This window comes from Phycodurus eques, chromosome 8 (assembly GCF_024500275.1).
Source record: "Phycodurus eques isolate BA_2022a chromosome 8, UOR_Pequ_1.1, whole genome shotgun sequence".
NCBI lineage: Eukaryota > Metazoa > Chordata > Actinopteri > Syngnathiformes > Syngnathidae > Phycodurus > Phycodurus eques.
In genome coordinates this window covers 25,575,803-25,600,858 of record NC_084532.1, presented here as the reverse complement: position 1 = coordinate 25,600,858, position 25,056 = coordinate 25,575,803, and the positions used below count along the sequence as shown (strand labels likewise).

Here is a 25,056-nt window from a genome sequence, read left to right as displayed (position 1 = left end):
CGGGCACCATTAGAAGCCAAGCGGGCGTATGTGCGGGCAGATGGAGGGTAAAAAGCACAGGAAGTGACCTTATAGCCTCCTGTCTAATCTCATCTGACGATACTCTGACTGGGGAAGTAGACTTCTTCCGAAGCCATCCATCCGGAGGCGGCTTACGCTCCCAGACTGGTCATCAGCCAGTCACAGGGCACACAAAGGTTCGCACTCACATTCACACCTACGGATAATTTTGAGTCTTCGATGAACCTAACATGCATGTTTTTGGAATGTGGGAGGAAGTCCCAGGAGAAAACGTGCAAACTCTACACAGAGACGCTCCGGTGGAGATTCAAACACAGATCTACCGAGTGTGAAGCAGACAGGCTAACCACTACCATACCGTGCTGCCTTCTTCTGAAGCCATTCATCAATTCTTCAATACGTCGACAACAGCTTCAATAAGTGACTTCCTTTCAAAGGCAAATGAGGGGATTTGCTTACATTTGGCAAAACAATTGAGTCATTTATTGGCAACTGATCACAGTACAACTGTGTTTGATGTATTTTTGCATACAAATACATCATATTGAACCAATCATTCATCCATTTTGTATATCCTCATTAGGGTCACGGGTGGGCTGGAGACTATCCCAGCTGACTTTGGACGATAGGCAGAGTACACCCTTAACTGGTGACCTGTCAATCGCGGTACACATATAAACAAACGACTGTTCACGCTCACATTTACACCTCTGGAAAATTTTGAATCTTAAATGAACCAAACATTTTTGGGGATGTGGAAGGTAGCCGAACGACCGGGAGAAAACTCACGCAAGCGTGGGGAGAACAGAGCCAAGATGCAAACCCTGAATCTCAGAACTGTCAGTCCACCGTGCTACCTTGTTTGTTTATAAGATGTGTTGATATCACTATGAAACAAAGCGACGGAGTAGCCCAAACGTGAATTTGGTGGGCAAAATTGAATCACTCGGGACGCGTTTGTAAGCTGAAGCGCGCTGTGTGTTAAAAAAAGCGCATCATCAAGGGTGGCTCGGTGGCAGTTTTAGTGGTTGTCGCTGCCAAAAGCTGCAGCATCCAAACAGTCCTGGAGTGCACAACGCACTACCTGCAGGCTCAAGCGCATCTACGGTATGCGCCCAGCTTCTCGTCATCATACTATATGGATGGGAGGATGCTTGAGGCGGAGGAAATAGTGTTTTCACACAATTATGGACAGGTGGAGCGATGGAATGGGAAGGATGGGCAGGTGGGAGGGGGTGGTGGTGGTGGGGGGTTGTTGATGTTATGGTTTGACGGCACGAGGGGCGCGTTTGTACTCACAGCTCGGAATAAAGGATGTGCAGGTTGCCCAAATTGTCAGTGTAGTTGGCCGGGCTGAGCCAGGGCAGAACCAGGAGCAGCAGAGCCTTCATGGTCGCTTGCTCCTTCCCTTCCCTGCTCCGCTGGCTCCTCGCCGCGCTCTTCTGGCTCACGCTTCGTCTTCTCCAACTACTCCCCACCCCCCCGCGCAGCCACCCTCCTGCCCCCCTTCCTCGTCTTCCACTTCCACCTCCACTACTTTACACCAGACCCCCCCCACCGTCCACTAACCCCTGTCGCCACCCCCTTATCTCGCCAGAATGAATCCCTTCAGTCCCGCAGGTTGGTCCTCTGCTTCAGGCGGGCCAGAGGAAGTCTGAAGAAGATGATGAAGAAGATGAAGGAGAAGGAGGAGAAGAAGGTCCCACTGTGGTACGGGAGAAAGAGGACAAAGTGCGAGAAGAAGAAAAAGAAGCAAGGGGGCACATTTGGACTACAATCGGAGACGTGCAGCTCCCCCTTTAATCTGCACTGGGCAGCGGCCAGTTGTAAGAGGATTTACGCTCGTATGCGTGTATGTGTTTGTCTCCATCCCTGTGTGTGTGTGTTAGTGACAAGAGCGCAGGCTGTGACTTATACTGCAGCAGAAACCAATGAAGAGGAGGGAGGGTGATGGTGGTGAGATGGAGCGGACCAAATAGAGGCAGGCGGGGAAAGGGGGCGGGGGGGTGACTACATGCTATGCTACTGCTATTGGCTCTTCACTTACACACATACACACACAGAGTCAGGCGCACACACGTGTACAACCTCTGCATTGGCCTCTGAAGGGAAGGAGAGAGAGCAGGAGGACGAGGAAATCACCCCCCCCACCCCCCCTCCTTCCTCTTCATCGATGGGCTGCTCGCTGTGCAGCAGATTGGTGTGATGGCTGGAATGAACCTGCTTACTGTATATTCTGGATGTGCGAAAGAGACTACAGGAGCAAAACACAATAGGGAACCAATGTGAAAAACGGGAATGGGAGCTGCTGTTCACAGTACAGCGGTACCTTGACCTAAGAGTTTAATATGCTCCGTGACCGAGCATATAACAATACTCACAGCCATATATCCTTTATCATCTGTAAATAATACCAAATATTACTGCCGTACTGAGAAGCCGAGAGACGAGCTGAGCCTCCAGTACAGTATGTTTGTCCGTCAGTATGTCTGTCTAAGACTGGCGAGTGGAAATGACAAGATGCCAAAACCACGTGATTAGCGATTAGTTGACTTCAAGCATTAAACGTCAAAATGGAGTAGTAAAGTCGACGAGTCGACTTAATCGGTTCAACCCCTAGCGTGTATTACGCTATTTGTGCGGATTTAAGATGTCTACTCTTTTCCTATATTCCTGATAATTTGCTGGTTATTTACCGCTGTAACACGTTTTTCAGTTGACTACCGTTAAAGTATATCAGTCAAAAATGTACTCCTTCTTGAATCTCTGTGTCTATGTTCTAAGGACTCACCGCAAGCTCCCGAGCTGCTGTCTTTCATTAATTGGAGAGTTAAATTTGAACTGTTTGCAGTTTTTTTTATTCCTGTTTACAGAAAATAAAAGAGTTTTGCCTTTTGTCCCCTCGCGGCAACCAATGTGGCTCACAGCGTTGTCACTTTTATCTTCATGAACCGACTGTTGACAACTTTGGAAAATGAATGGTGAATAACGCAGATGCTAGACCGTACCGGTGTAATTGATGCACACTGTTAAAATTGGTTTGCTAAATTAAAGCCGTCAAATTATGAATTATGCTGCTTTCATTGGAAAATATCTACGCAACGATAACATACTACGTACAGTGATGGTCGGGTAACGAACAAGTTACTTTTCTGGTGCTAAAAGTCTCCAATAACAGTCGTTTGTGGTATGAAATTATTTGGTTTTTAATTGCAAACGTAAAACAATTGGGAACATATTTTATTTATTTTTGACCTGTTAGATATCACACATTCTCCATCTCTTGTCGCTTTCAACAGGGCGTAAATAAACTAGTCCGCATGGGCGTGCTTTGGTTACAGACTGAATGTGTCTCTGTGGCGTACATTACATTTTCCTGTCCTATTTGAACAGTCCGCAGAGTACGCGTGGAAATGGAAATTGCGACGGAACGCAGTTTGAAGCGGCGTGGCCCCCGCAGGAGTCTTTTAATAGGTTTCTACATTAATGCTCCGAAACGCGACACGGTGGGGTGCTCACTTCTCAATTTTCCTTGTTAATTTTTCACCCACGGCAGCCCGATTCCTCATCTAATTCACTTCACTGTAATAATCATCCTGCCATGTTACTATATTAGCGTCACTTTGACTAAAATGATATTTGAATTGAAGCTATATACACAATGCAAGAGATGAGTAATCGCAGTTAGGGAACATACAATTTGGCATTGTACTCAAAATATTGGTGACAACTTGTTGAGGTGAGTTATTAGTTTCCCCTTTTCCATAGTCAATCTCAGAAATGATAATCGCTCTCTAATGCCAGGCTCCGCCCACATTAGATGGTATAGGCGAAAATCTTACCAAATGAGGATCGTCCATCCGTTGAGGACACCTGCTTCCGATTGGGGCTCGTTTGGGCGAATTCACGAACACGAACCTGGCGAAACTGGCTCCTTCAAACAAACCAAGGTGCCTGACTTCCTGTTCAATTTCGGGCATGGGTTCTATGAGACTTTTTTGTGCATCCTCTCATGATGGAATGAGAGGATGCACTTTTTTCTTACTTTGATCAAGCCATTGCTTTGGATATAAATGGCAAGTGTCCCTAATCATGTGTCCTACTGCAGTGTGCATTGGAGCTGCGAGTGACAACAGGTTTCTGCTGTCACTCGCAGCTACACGAGATTGAATTCTCTGCGAGTTCCGACATGATCAGTCATCAACAAAGCTGTGGGGAGAACGAACACTTTGGATTAAAATTGTATGCATTTTGTATTTGATTTTGCTTCGAATAACTATTCATCAACGCTCCAATATCAAGCAGAATTCAACAAGCGGTGAAAGCAGCTATACGACCAGATGGCGCGGCTCGGCGGTCTCAGCCATGACAACACTTGACCCGCTGCCAGATATCGGCCTGACGGTGCTGTCAGCCCCTCCCACTGTGAAATGGAAGGTGGGGGGGGGGGGGTCATATGCAGGAATGGTTTATAATTGCTTCCTATTCAGAGTCACTGTGAGAATGCGCCGTCAACCCCCCCTCCCCCCGAGAAGCAACGCGAGGTGCAAAGCATCACGGACGGGCTGTACTTTCAAGGCGTACTGTGACAGCAATTACTAAGTTTCCTTGTTACAGTGAAGTGAAAATTAGAATCCACAGTATGGATGGATGTTCTTTATCAACAAACACAAATTATCACCCCAAAACAGTTTAATATCAACTCAAACTCATCTTACAACATTACCCTTACAAATAAATGGCTTACATATGATTTGATTTATTAAAAAAAAAAAAAAAAAAAAAAAGGTACAGGAAATAAACACGCGTGTTAGCGTAGGCTAACGATAGACTACGGCATGTTTTGACTGACGTATAAAGCGAGTTACGTTGCCAAGGTCGGAACAGACCTTTTGGGACAAACATGAAAAGTTGAATAAAAACTTCCTTTTATTGTAAGCAAATCCCACGAGACTTTGTTTTGGCTCACAAAACCAATCGAACATCGAAAATCACAGACACTCCTGTCATTTTTGGCAAAGTTTATCAGTGGCCCAACACTGCATCCATCTGCAAAAAAATTCCATGTGAAACATTAGTTCCGGCGGCGCAAAAATGGGTTTGGATGGAAGGTTTTTGGTTTTTTTTTGGTTCCCGGTGGAGCTTTGAGGCAGAAATTTTGCAGCGACCAATTTTTGAAGTCAACTTAGCAGTTATTCGATTTTGTTTCTAATCTCCAGCACTAAATACAACCGAGGCAAGTTTGGGAGCCGTCAAATCCATAATTACAGCAACCATGCAGTGGATTGGTTTTGGTGTTCTTCAACCAATCGAACATCTAAGGGTTCATTTGCTTTTAAGTCAGCTTTTTTTGCATCCTCAACCAGGGCAAGAGAACAGCAATGTAACAAGAGAAGATATCGCACGCTGTTAGCTGCTAGTGCTAACTGATAGCGAGTCAGGCACCAGTCAACTGCAACACTTGTTTGTCGAAGGTGGAGTTTTTAATGACCCGATAGCGATGCAGTGTAAATTATATATAAACTATATCTGAAAACTCAACAATATTTTCCAGTAAAGTATGTTTCAACTGTTACAAGTAAGCCTTACGGTTGATGCCGGTATCGTAGGTGAAACGTCACAAAGTCTTGCAAGACTCCAGCTTAGCCTATTAGGGTTTAGTACAGCTAGTGTCAAAGAATTAACTTGCTTTACCATTGGCTTTTTTATTTTTATTTTTAACAAGGGGTGTTAGAATGACAATGTGACGAGAAGTGAATTAACACTGCTAACGTAAGATGCTAGTGCTAACCACTAGCTAGCCTCTGTCGCTTGTTGTCAAAGGTGGATCTTTTTAGCATTTTACAATGTCCTTTTTTTTTTTTTTTTTTTTTTTACACTTTATTGTTTTAAAGGAGACACATGCCTTTTTTTCCTTAAAGCAGGTTCCAAAGTGTCTAAATACAACTTCACGCTTTCGTTAAAAAAACCCTTGCTCAGGAATTACAGCACACGTTTCACCCTTTTTCTAAATCTAAATCTAAATCTAGTGCTTAAATTGGCAAGTTTTGAGGGGGCGGTCCTGTTTCATGCATATGAGCCACTACTTAACCTGAAAATGAAGAACAACAAGCCCCAACCAAAACACAAAATAATCCCCCCCCCTACATAAACAGTGAACGAGACTGAGGATATGCTGCTCGTGTGCGATAAACTTGCTGAGATGCACTAATCATCCCAGAGGCCTTCAGGCTAGCCGAGTGCTAATGAGCGTTAATGAAAACACAGCCCAACCAAAAGGAAACCAAAACACAGTGCTCTTAATGTTGGATAAACACGGGGGCCGTGTTAGTTTGGATGAAAGCTTTCCCTTTTGGGCACAGAAGCCGGAGTTTAACAATTTAGAAGAAAGTGGTTAGTCTGTTAAACACAGAGTAAATAGAAAGAAATGTGCTGAAAATGCAGTACAGTACCCCTTGTGAAACATCTTACTATAAGAAGCTACTTTTTTAATGTTTTTTTCCAAGATGTATTTTTTTTTTAAATTTCTTTTTATGGGTGTGTGCTTCATCTCGTAAGGTTTCAATAGGATTTCATGCTGAAAATTTAAAACACATTAAACATACAGATTTTTGAGAGGCTAATTAAATGAATTCTACAAAGTTAAGATTTATGGTTATGTTTTTTTTGTGTGGAAAATGCTACATTTCTGCTATGTTTATGGAATATTTATTTATTTATTTGTTTGAATTGGAATGTAATTTTCTCTTGTTGTTCCTTTTTTAGATTTCTATTTTTATTGAAATATTCTCTTTTATTTGTTTTTATATTTGTTATTTTAGAGTTGTATTCTATTTGTGTTTTTTTAAATTTTATTTGTGCAATTTTAGTTGTGTTTTCACTACTGTATGTGTATTATCTTTTATTGTAGTATTTTATCTTTTTCAATTTTATGTTCATATTTGTGTACTTTTATTCGTATTTTTACTTACATTTACATCTTCATTGTTATTTTTCTATTTTTTTAAATTGTTATTTTTTATTCCTAATTTCTAAAAACATGTTATTGGACATATGTTTCTTTTGTATTTATTTTTTTACATATATATTTATTTTTACATATACTTCGTTTAAATGTGCATTGTTTTATTTTATGTATTTATTGCCCTAACAATTTGCTTCAAGGGCCTCGTGATAAACTACCGCATCACCCTCCTTACCTGCACTTGATGTGGTCCGCCATATCACCGCGGGCCAGGACTTCGGTGCAGTGATCCTTAAAGGGGCAAACCACAGTCAGCTTGTCTAGCAGCTTGTGTACCAGCAAGCTTGGCTTCCTGCAGCTCTGCAGCATGAGGGGCGTGCGGCACACCGGGCAGAAGTCGCTCTCCAGCAGGAAGCTGGTGAGGCACTCCTGACAGTAGGTGTGCCCGCAGGGCGTGTCCAGCGGCCGGATGAGCGGCTGCAGGCAGATGTGGCACATCAGGTCGTTGTCCACCTCGTCTTTGTAAAGGTACTCGTGGTTCTCCTCCAGCTGGTGGCTGTAGCCGCACGAGACGCACAGGTCCGTTCGCGGTGACTGACGCCCGGAATCAGATGAGGTAATGGGGGGTAGCGGGGCATCCTCCATCGCCAGAGCTGATTCAGGCTGCCGGCTGATAATGCTTTGGACAATTTTTAAAAGAATACAAACCAGCTCACTGACTTTCCATCTTTGGTGTTTGGCAGCAGTTGCAATAGTAATCACACTCACAACCGCTGGTGTTTGCTCTTTCCTACCTGTTGTTCATCGGGTCCTCCAGGTCACCACGGGTCTGGACTTCAGTGGCAGGGCATGCAACAGTCATCTTCTCCAACATTTGTTGCACCAGCAGCCTGGGTTTCTCACAGTTCTGCATCACGAGGGGCTCGTGGCAAACCGGGCAAAGGTTGCTTTCAAGCAGGGAGCCGGCGAGACACACACCACAGTAGGTGTGTCCGCAGGGCGTGTCCCGCGGTTGGACAAACGGCTGCAGGCAGATGTGGCAGACGGGGTCGTTTAGAGCCGGTGGGGAGGCCTCCGCCATTGTGAGCTGAGCCTGCAGGTCTGGTTAGAACCGGTCAGGTGGAGGACACAAGCGGGAGACATCGGAGGGTGACTTTTCTAGAGAAAGAAAAGGTATGAAACATCAGTCAAGAAATCCTGTACATAGATACATTTTCTATATCATAAAGTTAATAAAAAATTGCTCTTGCGCGGGTCACTTCAGCTCAAGTGAGAACCAAAGGCATGGACTATTGTTGATCAGATAGTATGGTTGGTTTTGTTAGGTGTGAACACTATCATCTGAACTCTGGTGCAGAAAGAAGAAGCGAACCCAGAAAGGAAGCTAAGGTGTAATCGCTACATAGACCACAGACATGGACCAGTGTCAGTGCAATTAGTTTGGTCAAGTGCAAACAATCCTCTGAACCCTGGTACGCACCAAACGAGATCCACAACGAGACCACCCCTTCATGTGATCTCATTCCACTTGCAAGAAAACGCCGGTGCGGTTCCTTTAACTTCAGCTCAAGTGTGATCACTACAAGGGTCGAAAGCACGGACCAGTGTCGCTCTGATAGTGTGGTTGGGTTGGTCAAGTGTGAATTATATCATCTCAAACCTTCACCAAACAAACGGGCTGAGACCATTTGAAGAGGTGCATCTCGGTCTCCTTGCAAGTGAACTATGGTGCTCTTCGGTTCACTTTAGCTCAAGTGAAACGGCTCAAAGACATTGACCAGTGCCGCTCTGATACTTTGGTTGGTTTGGTCAAGTATGTAATTATCCGAACCCTGAGGAAGACCGAGACCACTTGAAGAAGTGCTTCTCCGTCCGGTTTCAAGCAAATGTTGATGTGGTTCAGTTCACATCATCTTAAGAGTAAACACAACACGGACCAAAGACATGGGCCAGACTGTACCGAGGTTTGTTTGGTCACGTTGGAACATGAGCATCTAAATCCTAGTATGCACCGAACAAGGCAAGAAGTTTGTCTTGGTCACCTTGCAACCGAACTCTGGTGCGGTTCAATTTACTTCAACTCAAGTGTTAATCCTACACGGACCATTGTTGCTCAGATTGTGCGTTTCATTTGGTCAAGTGGAAACGCTATCGTCCGAATCCTAGTGCTCACCTGACAAATAAAGAAGTGCGTCTTTTTACCCTTGCGAGCGAACTCTGGTGCAGTTCGGTTCACTTCAACTCTAGCGTGATCACCATAACCCAATGTAAATTAACACATAACAAAGACGGATTAAAAACCCAGAACTTTTTCTCTGTGAGGTGTCACTGTTCTGCTCAGCTATAAAACCTCCCTGCACTGAGCAACATGTTTGCAGCCGACATGCCAGTTCTGTCTGTTCTGTTGCTACACGGGTTTGCGTCATATAGAAAGCAGGCCGCGAACAGATGGGCTCAGTCAGACAAACGTCACCTTGGCAACGGGCATTTCGATGGGGCTCAAACAACGGGATGCCGCTTGCTTTCAGGACCCCGTTATTTGGTCTTGGCTGCAGCATCACACTGTCTGTGGTACACATACAACACTCTACAGGCCAAAAGAAGGAAACTAAATGAGATCCTACGATAGACTGTCAAATTACAGCCTGAGCTGATGATACATGAAACGCTAAATGGGATTTTCCCTCTTTGAATGAAATTGCTGCCAAATGTGCAAACGGGATATAATCCAGATTGAACCAAAAAAGCTTTAAGACCACGTAAACAGTACAAGATATTTTTACTTAAATTATCACTGTGGAATGAATTGGCCCCATAATAAGACAATAATAAGAATCAACGTTATTAGAGATTAGATCTAATTTTTTTAATTATATTTTGAAATTAAACTATTTTTATAAGCGTACATTTTATTTTTTATACATCAAATTGCAACAATTATGTTCAAATACAAAAATATTTTATTTAAAACAACTATGGAATGGATTGGCACTATAATACTAAATAATCGTATAAATATTAAATACAGTTAGGTAAATTATTACTGAACATTTTTCTTTCATTAGATTATATTTAATTTGGTTTGAATATAATAGCTTCAAGAGAGCAAACATTATTATTTTTGTAACATTTTTCTCAACAATTCTTTTTTATTATTAAATTACCTTTGTGGAACAGACTGGAGCCATAAATAAAATGAAATAAATGTAAAAATAAAATGACATAAAATACATGGACGAGATAAAATAAATACAAAAGAATAAAATAACACAGTTAAAAAAAATAGTAATAAATACAGTACAATAAAATAAAGTAATATAATAAAATGTAACCATCCATTGAAGAATACCCATTCAAAAAAATAATAAATAATACTAATACTAATGATTCTAATACAACTACTACTACTTCTTCTATTACTATTAATAATAATACATTATAGTTTGGTCAGTGAACAACTGTTGTACATCAAAGTAGGTTAACTCAGTCTCCTCCACTCTCAACTATGTCCTCCACACTGCACTCCACTAACAGGAATAAACAAAAGTGACTGCTTAATGGCATACAAGCTGCATCTGGAATGAGGATAACACAATAAGAGCCTTTTCCCAAGCACACAAACGCGTGAAGAGAGATGCACGTGGCGCACACACATGCCTCCACAGAGCGCACACACCCGCGCAGGGGCAACATCGGCGTGGTCCGATAAGGCGGTTGTTCACCCTGCACCTGAACTCCCGACGTTTAATCAATAACTCACCCCGCAATCTAATACACAAACACTCCAAGACTGCAAAGTAATCACTCCTTGCTTTGTTATTTGTAATAACAAAACGAGGAAAAGGCTCTCGGCATGACAGGCTCATGTTTCAGTTTGTTTAAGAGCGTATATGTTCATGCTTTGCTGTTGATTTGCCCTCTTTTGTTGTGTGTTTTTCTTTTTAGTATAACAAAATATAATATATATTTTTAGTATAACAAGTAAAATGCCGACAGTAATGCTACAAAAAGAACGTAAAATGTGGATATGTGAAAAGACTCACTTCTCAGGCGCAAGCAGTCATTTGTAGCATTTTTCTTATACAGTAATCGTAAAGCAGGGTCACACATACCAATTCTTAATATCTAAACAGGCTGGGTACATACCAAACGCCGAGCCTGATTTATGCATTTTTCCTCTCTTCCGATCTAAGTAAAAAAAAGGCCCGATTGTCGGATGTCTCCAAAAGATTGTCCTGAGCGATTATCCAGTGGTGTAGGTGTAGTGGTGTTAAGAGTTAAAACGGTCAGGGCCGACAATTGTAAATGTTAAACCTGTGTAATATTAACGATCGCACATCCTTATACATGCGGTCAACACTGAGTTGATGTCGTTTTGTGTGTGCTGTGCTGTGTTGGTGATCTGGACTGGAGTACACAAAACATAAAAAATAAAATAAAATAAAATAAAATAAACCTAACAACAAAAAACTCATAAGTGGGATCCCTCACATTTTGAAAATCAGTTTACGTAAATGTTAAAAATCTGTATGTGCGTACCCGTATATAGGGATAATTACTTTCACCTTTTCCAGGGCCAAAATCAGTCAAATATTTTGCCAAAATGTAAAAAAATCACGTTTCAAGGCAACCACTTGTTTGTTTTTCTGAGGGTACATAATATGGAACAACCTGGCAAATTAATCAGGATAAGTATTGCCATGTCAGCTAATTTCCACTTTTTTTACACTCTGGTTTTAAGACCAACCGAGTTTGAAAACATGTTCCTACTTTTAATCATATTAGTGAGCTAAAAGCTAGCTGAGCTGAGTGAAAAATGCACCTTTTAGTCAGTCATTCCAGAGAAGTAGCTGGTATTTATGGTTCCCAGAGGGACGCAAATTGACGCATTGATGTAAACACTGGAACTACAGCATTTAACTGGCATTCACTACAGACAACAGCACTGCAAAATGTTGCTAACAAGGCTAAGCAAGCAGCTAGCATCTAAGTTTGCTGCAAAAACTCTTTAAAATACAAATAACAAATTGGTTACCCTCAGCCAGATTACATCAAAACGACATTTTTGTGCTAACTGGCAGCGTATTTGATGGATGAGTGAGCACCTCTGCTTGGACATGAAACTAAACATTTACTCGGAGCAACAAATTAACATCAGGCATGCCAAAACACAATCAAGTCACTTTTTTGTTCAGGCACGTCTCTGAATCATGGAAAATTCCAGGGAGTCAGATTACTTTTTTTTTTTTTCTTTTTAAATAACATTTACTATGGTCGAATCCACTTCAAGCTCTTTCAAGTTCAAATTCACACACTTTTAGTATACTGTAGATTCTCACAGTTAAAAGACAACTTGCTTGTTAGAAAGCTAGGTAGCTAGCTAATGGGATCGCGACATAGATAGTTGGATATATATCTAGCTACAGAGGATAGAAAGCTAAATAGATAGCTAGATAGAGATATTTATAAAGATAGCTGCAGTAGATAGCGATATAACGAGTTAGATAGCTAGCTGGCTCGATAGATTAGCAACGTGAGAAGTGGCGACCATCTTTTTGGAATTTTGAAGTTAGGTTTTTAAGGCAAGTGATTAATTTTGGCACATCGGCTTGTAGAACCCCTTGAAATTTTGGCTTATTGGTGGATAGCTTTGACTTAAACTTGTCAGCTAATCGGACAAGCTTCCCCGAGAAGCAGACGTAACCAAAGGTTTGAGGGGATATGTTGAGAAAGAATGAAGTTATACTGTTTTACTCTAATTTTAAGGCGATTTCTGACTAGATTTCTTATACGCGATATCTTCCAAAAAGGCCAATAGTTCCCCACACACACAAAAAAAACCTCAATTTCTCCGGAACCCATCATCCGATTTTCAAAATTCTTGCTACATTCTTCTCAGGTAGAAGTGGCCATTCCAAACACATCCAGCGTTTTGACAGACTGTCATTTTTGGGAAAATCTTGTCAACTTGCTGATAAATGGTTCAAAAGTTTAAATGTCATTTAAAGTGTCCCATGGTTTAATCTGCTACCAGCAAAACCTTAACACAAACGGACAACATAAGAGTTACAAACAGTCCACACACTAAATAAGGATGCTCATCCACAACATTAGCATTTGAGGAGTTTGGATGTTAGCGTGCTGGCGCCTTGATAGGAACACCGTGCTTAATGTTGCAAAATTGTTCATTAGTTTAAATTTAATCTTACATTTTCCAGCTGTTCATTTTTGTTCTTCTAAAAAGGGAAAAATCTACAGCTGTAACAGTAAACTTTCTATCTAGCATGTGCAAAAACTGTCGCTCACCTATGACATAATATCACAGTGCCTTGATGGCTAATTAGGTGTCAAAGGTGACTTTACAAGGATTTCAAAGTAAACGCAGGCCGTCTAGCCAGGTTAAAAAAATAAATAAATGTTAATGTAGACGTGGGCTATGCAGGGTGATGCATAAGTCAAAGAGAACAGCTGCAGGCAAATGTGACAGCCTCTTCAAGTGTCTTTAACATCCAAACAGATGACTGAAATCCCAACATTGTGTACCAAACATTCTCTTATACACAATCCAAACACATATCAACCAAACCAGAACAGAGACAACATTTAGAACAACTTTAAATCAACGTGTACAGTATTAAGAGAACATGGTTTTTTTTTTCTTTTCTTTTTTGGGGTGGGGATAAAATAGAAAACAAAAGTATACTTACATGACTTCATGAGCAATTGCAGTTCACCTGAACAGGTAGAATGTTGTAACATTAAACGGCAGAAGAAAGGGCGGAAGAAAGGACTTTGCCCCCGTCTGCTTGGGTCGGTCGGGAAACTTTATCCAGGCACTGCTGTTCTTTGGGGAAATTCTTTCACCCGCAGTGACTTCACAGGCGGCGGCTCACCTATGACAGGCAAAGGTGAGCATGAAGCAGGAAGTGGCAGCGCAGACAGGGGTGGAGCCAGAGAAAATGTAAACAAGAGAAGAACCGGATCAACCTGATCACCTAGCAGGGCTGATGAGAAAAAGATTCAACTGAGATGAGCATTTTGCCGAAACAGCACCACAAAAAGACACAAGGTAACATGGAATCCTGGAAAACAAAAAGTCATTATCTTATTCGAAAAGGTTGTGTTTCTTCGAGTGTAAAAGTAGGAGTCTTACTTGTATGCAGTAGTAATATTATGAGGAAATCTTTTGGGGAGAAAACGTCAGATTTTTTGAGAGAATGAGTCAAACATTTTTTTTTAAATTGACAAGAAATCTTACAAGAAATAAAGTTAGATAAATCAATGTATTTTAAGTCTTATAAGTAAGTGTATTTTTTCTTATTTAAAAAAAATTGAAATCATGAGGAAATGCTTTACACATAAGTATAAAAATTTATTTTTGAATAAAATAATTGTTTGAGTAAAAGTCCTAGTTTGAGAAGAAATGCCTTACGGTTGAAGAAAAAAAGTCTCATTCAGAAAACCCCCCCAGATATTTCAAGGGAAAAAAATATTTTCTTAAGTCTTAAAAGTAAAAAGGGTAATATTTTTCTTCTTTATTACCATGATTCTTATTATTTAATTATTTTTGTTCTTTATTTTTTGAGGAATATTTACTAATTATATCTGCCAAACTGCTGCTTCTGCAGAAGTGAATGGAGTTTAGCGTCTCTTACTCTTAAATTTTCGTTACGCTAATTGTTTTAGTAAGGCTGAGAACTAATCCTACTTTAAGATTTCTCTCTCTGCCTGTGGCACCCTCGAAACACAAAACACATGATAAGCACTTCAATGTGAGTCAGCCGTTGACGCAAACACAGCTGAATCATAGCTGCTACAAACTGTGGTGTTGAGGCACTATTTATGAAGCCCTGAAACAAAAATGGAAACAAAACAAAAAAATACATGAAAACCTAGCAGAGCATAAAGATAAAATTAAAAGAAAAATATCAGTTTTCTTTTTATCTCCCTGTTTTGTATAAAAACAGAAAAAGAATTCAATGTAAAGATATAAACTGGCTTTATAAAGTGTAATTACTGCACGAACTGTAGTGCTCATGTGTTGGATATGTGCCTTTAAGGGGCGTGGCTGAGTGAGTGACATCAGGAGCAAGAGTCTGGTTGGCCGGTTAGTCTGGGTGTGAGCACTTGGGCATGTGTTGCGGCTTACAGCAGGTCAAGTGTTCTCATTTTGTATTTGTGTGTTTGACCATTTGTCCCGTTCAATAAATGGATGTGCATCGGCAACTGCGGCTCCCCTTGCCGACATGCGATGTCATAACAGTACCTGAATTGATTCATTTCTTTGTTCAATCATTCGAGCAGCGGCGTATGGGAAGCTTGCTTGTAACTTACATTTTGGCTCGCAACACAAAGCAAAACAAACAAGTTCTAGCTAAAATTCTTTCTTACTTTACGTGTAATTTGAATTTATTTGTTTAATTTGTTATGGATGGTGCCTTTCCCAGATATCTTTTGCTAGTATAAATTCTTTCAGCTCGTCTCCTGGTAACTACCTTGTGAAGAAGCCCAAACCAGTTGTATTTGTTTGCAAATGTGATTCCAGATTTTTTATTTTTTTTTTACAAGCTATTTCAGAGCAGTAATGTGTCTACATTATGTTAGTAATCCATTTCGCAATAAAAACGCATTGACAAAATAATAGGCACCCAAAGCTCAAAGTTGCCAAAATTGATGAATGCTTAACATCTGGAAATGGCGGAACGGCTCATTTGAGACTCTAACACTGTTACATTACTCATCTTTTCTTTGTTACTTGATTTATGCAACGACGCTTATTATGGGAGACACTCGGGTGGCATTACGTTGTTCATTTGCTGTTCTTCAAAGCAGGCCGCAAACGCTACCGTACTTTTCTTTTTTTTTTTTTTTCTATTTCATTTTTTTATTATTATGATTATTATTATTTTTTTTTTAGTTCCAATAGTACGGGGCTCCTCTTATCACTGTGTACTTGTTTGAATTCAGTCAGCAATATTTTATTTGAGTTTAATCATTTATTTTAGCAGGAAGGTCACATTGTGATAAAATCTTCCTTTTTGTCCAAGGAGGCTGGAAAGCAAACGATAAAAAGTTTCATAAACAGATACCAAGTAAAACAGTGAATCACTGCGAAGGGGGCGATGAAAAAGATTAGAAAAAGAGGGAAAAAATGAAGTATTAGTAGAAAACATTCTATATGTAAAAAAAAAAAAATTAAAAAAAAAGTGCCTTCACATCGCAGCTATTAGCATAGCTAATGTAGCTATCACAGCCATCTCACCTATACAACCAAAAATAGAAAGACAAAACATTATTATTATTTTTTTTAACCACTTGTCAAATTTGGGGGATTTTAACGAAACCTACTTGTCTTCTATCATCTCATTTGCATAACGGTGATAAAACTAGGTCGGTCGATTTCACTCCCGTGTAGCGCTAATGACTTTATTGAAGGATTCATCAGTCTGGTGTCTACTTCTGACGCAGGGAGAAGTGTTGAAATTGCTTCACGAGGTGTTTGTGAACACTGTCACGCGTGGGTAGCGCCACTTGTTTGGCAATTTGTCCCCTGTCACGAAGGAGAAGTGGAAGGTAGTAGTACCTGTGGGACAGGCCTGACGCTAAGTGTGATGTAGCGTCGGAAGCTCAAAGACAGGCCAGCGGTGAGCCGTGATCACTTTTTAAGCATCAAACAGTGGTCGGAAGGCCCCGGGAGTCAGGTAACGACAGGCTGCAAATGAAGATGAATCCAGCTAATTTCTCGGGTGTCAGAAACACACCCTTGAACACAATCTGTTATGACGTGTTGCAAGCAAGCCGCAAAACAGCAGAATTTGACTCCATCCATCCAGTTTTGAATAATTTTCATATCATCATGGAAGGTAGACAAACCTACCAAATTACAGTTGTTGGTCTGGCGGTTAGCTAGTCAGCTAGCTAGCAAGCTAGTTAGCCAGTGAAGTTGACTGATGGTTTGAGCTCCAAGCGGTGTTTGACTTTTGAGGCATTTGCATGAAAAACATGACGTTAATATCAAACCACATTTTGTGACACTTATTATTTCTGCACGCCTGTCACCACGGTAACATACTCCGAGTGCATTCTATTTATGTTCACCTCACACCGGCGTGTTGCCAAGGCGACGTGTGATGATGCTCCTCTCGTGGTCATCGCGCTCAGCGTTAACAGCAGCCTCTTGAAGACGGCCAGCGGTGAATGACAACAGCGCCTTTGATGTGAAGCATCACACAACACCTGGGGGCTCACTTTCACAGCCTGGCCTGCCGGGATCTGGAACAGAGCCACCTGGACAAAAAAGACTGCATACGACATCACATGGCATCCATCCATCCATTTTCTACCGCTTATCCGAGGTCGGGTCACGGGGGCAGTAGGTTTAGCAGGGATGCCCAGACGTCCCTCTCCCCAGCCACTTCATCCATCTCTTCCGGGGGGATCCCGAGGCGTTGCCAGGCCAGCCGAAAGACGTAGTCTCTCCGGCGTGTCCTGGGTCGTCCCCGGAACAGCTCACCGGGGAGGCGTCCGAGAGGCATCCGAATCAGATGCCCCAGCCACCTCATCTGGCTCCTCTCGATGTGGAGGAGCAGTGGCTCGTTAGTTACCGAGCTAGTAAACTAGTTCCTTAGTCAGTCAGTCAGTTAATGCAAAAACTACTGAACCAAATCCAATGAAAGTATGACCTTTGGTGGCGAGATGGGCAGGTTACCTCGATAGTTAGCTAGTTCATTCGTTAGTTAGTTAGTTAGTTGCATGATGCAAAACACAACCAAACTCAGCTAAATCTTATAATTTTGAGGATGTATGGGACAGTTAGTTAGTTACTTACTTAGTGAGTTGATTAGTTAGTGTGTTCCTTTGCTCACTGAGTCATGCTTAATGACTGTCGTCAAAATAAACTAACTAGATAGTTAATCAGTTGCATTATGAAAAAAACGTCAACTAAGTCCTATGACATTTTGTGGGTGGGTGGGTGTGGGGTTAGGTTGGTTGGTTGGTTAGTTAGTTAGTTAATTCATTAGTCAGTTCATCCTTTAGGTCCTATGTTTGTTCATCCCTTCATTCATTCTTTCCTTCATTAGTTGAATCATGCTAAAAAACGACTAATTTGTGGAAAAATAAGCCATGTCATTTTGAATGAATCTAAACTCTGACGGCCTCATTCTCCAGCTGACTCATTGGCGGCACTTCACTCAGTTGCGTCACCAGAGCAACACAGCTGGAACGATCTTCCTGTAACCTGAGCGCCACATAAGACATTGACTTGATAAGCAGCACATAGAATAGAATGAGAAGCGAACGGTGGTGTGGATGCAGCTAATTACGGGAAGCGAAACGGACGCTCGAGCCGGTCAGGTGGGTCTTTTTTTCTCATCCTTCCCCCCCTCCTTGACCTCCCCTGCGGCGGGTCTGGGACGCCAAGCAAACATGCAGGATGGCGATGGAGGAGGAGTGGAAGGGGGCTCAGACATAAATAGACGCTGACCTATGGTGAACACGCTTATAAAATACTCAAACTCAACTGTATTAACATAATCTCTTTCGTGTATTTTGTGCGATTATTATTATTTTTAAATGCTTGATTCCCGGGAAGCGACGTCCTCTATTTGACCGTCACTGTAAAATGATGCAAAATCAGTCACTGTTCAAGTGTATTCGAGTGTAATTAGCAGCGCAGGGCTTATTCTACCTCTTAATACTACCGCTATCATGTCGCAATCAAAGAAACCATCAATACGTTACAAAAATACATATGCCGCGTACATCATCTGGAGCAGTTGACAATCAATATTTATCTAATAACATGACAAAAACATAAAATGCAAATAAGATACATCATACGCATCAGTGATGCTGATTATTAAATGTATTAATGTGCGCAGATTGCCACATATGTGTTTCGCTAGTCGGACAGTTTTGCTCTTACCAAACAATTAAAGGAAAGAAAAATGCTGATGTGAGGATGAATTTGAAATTCTATTGGTTAAAGAAACTGTCCGATTGCTAACAATGGGCCAGCGCCACTGATTCTGAAGGCCTTGGGCAAATTAGATTGAGGCTGAAATTTGATTGGACAAATCCATCATCCAAACTGAGCAGCTAAGTGAAATGCTACAAAATGAAGAGAATACACTGATGGGAATAGTTTCATACAATTTCATGGAACAAGTGTTAGCATTTAGGTTGTAAATATAAGTCAGCGCTTCTGATAGTGTTTAGGCCACAAAATAAAGCCTTGTGGGCTCTGACATCCCAAATGCTCATTAGGATCCGTGACTAACTAAAAGGGGCCCTCGAACATGCGCTAATCCCGTTTGTGTGGCCCTTAATCCTAAAAAAAATGCATGCTAACGATGAAGCGGAAATGGAGATATAATGTAATGGATTGATAAGCCAATTGAAGGAGAAAGGAGAAGGCAGCCATATAAACCTGTTAAGAGCTCACCTGGGAGCGGTGTGCACACACACACACACACACACACACACACACACATTGCATTGACAACTCAACAGACAGAATGAGTTAATATAAAAAGCAGCAGCAAAAGATGACATTATTCACTCCCTCTGTGTCTTTTTCATCAAAGCGTCAGTCGTTTTGCCAAATTATTCCAATGAAAAACGGCCGTCGACTAAACCGTTACGTAACACGGCGGGCGGCGAACAGGTCACAAAAGGCGTCGTCACGTGGCGCCAGATTCGATTCGATTCGAGTGTGCGTATATGTAAGTAAAAGTTGAGCTGGCTTTCCTGCGTCGCGTGTGCAGTAAAGATGAAGTCTAGTAGATATGAGATGGGATAAACCTCATGTTCTGATGAATTTCATTCAAAGAATGCTGCAAAACTAACATACGTTTTTTTTTTTTTTTTTTTTTTTACTTGAAAAAGAATAATTGGCACATTTCTTAATAAATTTAATTAATTAGATTTTTTTAAATTTCCGTTTTAGTTTATTTTGATTATTTAATTTTCATTTTTATTGAGGAAAGCAATGTGAAAATAATGTTCAAAAGAGCACACTTTTCGCAGAGAAAAGGCAGAAGAACAAGGCAAAAACAAAATGAAAAGTCCAAAGTGACAGCCAGCGTGTGGAGAGGGGCAACGCGCTGGCGTGTCTGCTTTAGAGTGCCTCATTGTTGCGGCGTGGAAGAGCCCTATGTCGACCTGGTGGAACATATAGTAGCCACCGGTGGCTTTAACGGGTATACATTTTCGGGGATCAAACATTTAGGCATGTGTAGGCAGAAGATAGACGCTCAACAAAGTAGTATCCAATGTTCCAGGTAATATTACTGGTATTTGATTGACAGTTGGCGGCACGGTGGCGTTTGCATGTTCTCCCTGTGCCTGCGTGGGTTTTCTCTGGGTACTCCGGGTTCCTCCCACATCCCAAAAACATCCCAGGGTAGGTTAATTTAAAACTCTAAATTGCCCTTAGGTATAAATGTGAGTGCGAATGATTGTTTGTTCATATGTGCCCTGGAATTGGCTGGCGACCAGTTCAGGGTGTACCCCGCCTCTCGCCCGGAGATGGATTGGATAGGCTCCAGCACGCCCCCGACCCGCGTGAGGAGAAGCGGAACAGGAGATGATGACATGGAAGATGATTGACAGTGGAAAGTTGAGCAGGGCGTGGTTTCAGCGCATTTAAAAAAAATATTTTTATCCCTGCCGGGTTTTTTTCAGTCATTCAAATTTGGCAGGGTTGTTAACAACACTCCTCTGTGGTGTGTCCAATTTACAAGACACATTTATTTCCATTTTCCAACGAACTGCTGTTGTTGTTTTTTTCTTTTTTTGTTTTTGAAGGTGGTGCATCATTATTGGATACATGAACGCTGACCTTTAGCCGAGACATTTTCCAGCATCCAAACCCGGCCGGTGCCGACGGGGTCGCTCCAGGGCCTCCGCTGACACACCACCATCTGATGCTTTTTTTTTTCTTTTCTGCAATAGAATTTTATTTCTTTCAATTGTTCCGTTTTGAACAATACAATTTAAAATAAGACCCCTAAATTGTCCATAGGTGTGTGAATGTGAGCATGAATGCTTATTTTTTAATTATTACTATTTTTTGTCTCTTATGTGATTGAAGTTTCAATCAGCTGATGACGCTCAGGAGCGGGGAATGTGGCTACAAATATAGACTTTTGTAAGAGAAATGCACAATTACACAAAGCTCGCTGCGGCCGTGGAAGGTTCGAAATAGCAGAAATGAGATTTATGGAGCCCGCAGCTGTCACCTTCCTCAGGGTGGGGAGCGCCAGAACCAGTGAGGCCCAGGCGAAGGCCTCATCACTAGGACGCCAGAAGGACTACAAGGTCCTGATTGGAAGACTTCATTAGGCAGCAGGTAATTATTATCCTACATATATCTGGATAGAGGAAAGAAAGATGGATTATTTTTGCTGACCTTATTGGGTCCGTTTGTCCCCAGTCATGTCTGCTTCATGGTTCTCCTTGTCCCAGGTCATGTCCACTTTACTGTTCTCTTTTCCCAGCATTTGTTTGGGCAGGATCTTAAAAAAGCATACTAAATTCCACCACCTCGGCTCAGCATGCATTCTTCCACCCCGCAGAAGACTTAGGTTTCCGGCCTTCCTGGACAGTCATTACGCATACGCATATCTTGGAAGTTAATGCTAAACTCAACCTCTTGGAAGGGAGCAGTTTTTTTTGTTCTCTTTTTCACCAACATGTCCACTTTTTGCTGTCGTTTTTTTCACCTGGACTTTATTTCAATGATGTGATTCAAATGTAATCTATGGCTCCGAACAGCTATTGTTTCATTCAGTGGGAAAAGTACAAAATCAAAAGTGCTGTTGTTTTGTGGCGTTACTGTCTTTCAAGCTGTCTTTTTCTTCCCCCCTGAAATCAAAGTTTCCACTGTGATGAATAATTCTATTTCTATTTCTCACTCTGCCTTTTAATCTTTTGGCGCCGCACATAAATCACTGACCGTCCCCGAGCGAGTGCGTTGTTCTTACTCGACGCTCATCATCTTGCTTTTTGCGTCTTTGGATGCGATCCTCACGGCGGCGTCTGAGGTAACGATTGAAGCGCCTCCATCCGTACGTCCTTCCACCCCCTGAGTGGCGTTATGTAACTGAGATGCCCCCAAAAATAACCGCAAAGTCATGGGAAGGGAAAGGGAATTCGAAAGGGAATTTTAAACAGAGGGAACGTGAGGAGGTCATCCTGGGCTCTGCATAATATTATTGTACGCCACTCTTAACTTAATATAACTAAATATAGGAAAATATTTTAAAAAAGCACTTAAATCATTATTCAATTCAAATGTATCACAAATAAGATGGAAAACATTGTACTTGAATAAATGTTTAAAAACCATTCTGCGAGATGAAATGCAAATGTATTGCTCTTCAAAGTTAAATACAACTGAACTGTACGTAGGCTGCTTCCTCTACTGCAGCGATTCTCAAAATTCTTACACCAAGTACTACCTCAAAAATACTTAGCCGTCCAAGTACCACCATAATGAGCGACACTTATATTCAGTTGCGTAGTAGGCTTACGTGTTCATCGAAAACGTGGCAGTGGGTCAATTCCTAAAACGTATATAATTCCATTATTATTGTCAGCCATTATGAAAATAAACACTGTTTAAATATAGGAACAAAAGTGTACCGATGGTTCAATTAAATGTATTGCACATAAAATTTTAATCAAAATGTAAATGCTTAAAAACAATGTTCTTAAAGATTAAATGCAAATGTATTGTTCTTAAAAGTACATATAATTGAACTGTACTTAGACTTACTTCCTTAACTGAGTCTAACGGTCTTAAATGCACTTGCAATTTTTTTATTTTTTTTTAAATCTCAATTTGTGTTTCCTCTCTCTTTAGTGGTTGATAATATATGATTCATCTTTTTAATGTCTGCTTCTATTTCACGTTTAAAAGGTATTTCATTTTAGTTTGTATTTAATTCACAGTCTTTTGTGTATCACCAGAGGGAGTTTTACCACATTTTGAGAATCACGGTCATAGATCACACGTGCTGGAAATAGTCCAACGAAACAGGGGAGCTGACTGAACTCCGTCATCGTCATCATCATTGTCGACATTTTCAGGGAGGTCCAGTCGTTTCTGCGTCTAATGACGAGCGGAAAAAAGGGAGGAAAGTGGGTTAACGTTCTCGAGAGGGACGCGGGGTTCACATTCACCAGAACAAACGCGAAGACATCAATCGATAAGTGCCACAAAGTTCCTCCCGAGCTTATTGACTGTCAAACGGTTTGATGTATTATTCGTGAGCCAGCGAGTCAATCAACACCAGACTCAACTCACGCAGACACAAACAAAGAAGAGTTTCACAACTACTGTGACTCGGTAAGCTGCAGAAGATAAAGAATGTATTCCTTTGAGTATTGTGATATTGTCTGTGTACATGAATTGATAATTGTGTTCAAATATCCCTTGCTGAAAGGGTTATAACACTGCAACTCCCGATGCTAATCATTAGCCCGTCTATGGCATTTTTTATCGTTTACTACCATAAAGCCTAGGGGACATTCTTAAGTGTTTTAAATACACAACAAGTAATTATCTTTGTTTTATTTTTAGTTTGACAGGTAACCGGGAGTGGCAATAAGCAGCTTGAACAGGAGCGATTCTACGACCAGGGGTTTAGGAGTGCTGAGAGGTGGGAGGGATTGGGTGGAACAAACTATTTTTTCGGAGAGGGGTGTGGGTTGCTGTATTTTTGTTGTTAAAATAATACGTTTTAACCAAGCACTGTTTCGTTCTATGCTTTGTCAGTAAATAACAAAAACTAATTCCTCAAATGTGAGGGGTGCTGGGATTCAATTTATGGGTGCCAGAGCATCCCCAAAAATGGGCTGAAAAAACAGCTATGGAATCGGCAACACTGTCAATGGTCCGTTTCAAAGGACATCAACCGTCTGGTGAAACAAACCAGAAAAAAAGTGCAGATAACACATACTTGCACACATGCACACACATAAACAGGAAGGATGGGTCTTGTTACACAAGGTTTCGTTTTGACACGCCGGACTCCCCCCCCCCGCCGTGATGTACGAGCGTTCTTCAAACGGTGCTACACATGCCTCGATATGTGAACCTTGAACCCCACCGGCCGGACCCTGGCGGGCCTGACAGTCCTCAGACCACATTGATTCTCGTCATCTTTTCCCTCTCTTCCGAATCGTCCTCAAAAATCGAATCACACAAAGCCAAGTGGAAGTCCGTCTTGGCTTCTGCGACCTGGAATCGGCTCTATAAAGGTTAAAAGTGTGAAGGAAATACAAGCAGAGAGCCACGTAAATAAAAAGCATGTCAATGGAGCCTTGTAAAAAAGTTCCACATGCAATAAAAATTCATTTATGTGCACTTTGTGCACATAAATGGAACAATAAAATTAAAGGCGAATAGTTCAATGAATACAGCTTTTAGTGCAGACATGAGCCGCATGCAGCCCTATGGGGGCACAAGCAAGTCCAAACTGTAGGCCGGTCCCAAGCCCGGATAAATGCAGAGGGTTGCGTCAGGAAGGGCATCCGGCTTAAAACTTTGCCAAACAAATATGAGCGTTCTTCCAGACCGGATCGGTCGTGGCCCGGGTTAACAACGTCCGCCATCAGCGCCGTCAACCTGCAGGGCGCCTGTGGAAATTCAGCTCCTGTGGGTCGAAGAAGAAGAAGAAGAGGTGGAAAGCGGGTTCTTCGGCAGAAAGAGAAGAGGAAAGCACAGAGCCTAGAACTGAATGTGGGGACTTTGAATGTTGGGACTATGACAGGAAAATCTCAGTAGTTGGTTGACATGATGATTAGGAGAAAGGTTGATATATTGTGAGCCTTTTATTTATTTATATTATTTGCCTTGAGGATGTTGATGGAAAACGTACAGAGAAGGTCAGAAGGAGCTACATTGTGTCTTTGTAGATCTAGAGAAAGCCTATGACAGAGTACCCAGAGAGAAACTGTGGTACTGCATGCGGAAGTCTGGAGTGGCAGAGAAGTATGTTAGAATAATACAGGACATGTACGAGGGCAGCAGAGCAGCAGTGAGGTGTGCTGTAGGTGTGACA

The 25,056-nt window shown here is 41.5% G+C and overlaps 1 protein-coding gene across 3 annotated transcripts in view; it reads right to left on the bottom strand.

Annotated features, from left to right (window-relative positions):
* lnx1 (ligand of numb-protein X 1) overlaps window positions 1–13,875 on the bottom strand; it is a 43,299-nt gene extending 29,424 nt beyond the window's left edge. For 2 of the 3 annotated variants that reach the window (XM_061683153.1, XM_061683154.1), the window contains exons 1-3: window positions 13,693–13,875; window positions 7,780–8,143; window positions 7,221–7,664 (exon numbers count right to left, since the gene is read on the bottom strand). In XM_061683153.1, coding sequence (XP_061539137.1) covers window positions 7,221–7,664; window positions 7,780–8,066 — 731 coding nt within the window. In that variant the 5' untranslated portion in view covers window positions 8,067–8,143; window positions 13,693–13,875. Of the gene's footprint in view, window positions 1–1,320; window positions 1,530–7,220; window positions 7,665–7,779; window positions 8,144–13,692 lie in introns of those variants that run through there. The other variant, XM_061683156.1, reaches the window with a different exon arrangement.
* Between the last annotated feature and the right edge of the window lie 11,181 nt (window positions 13,876–25,056).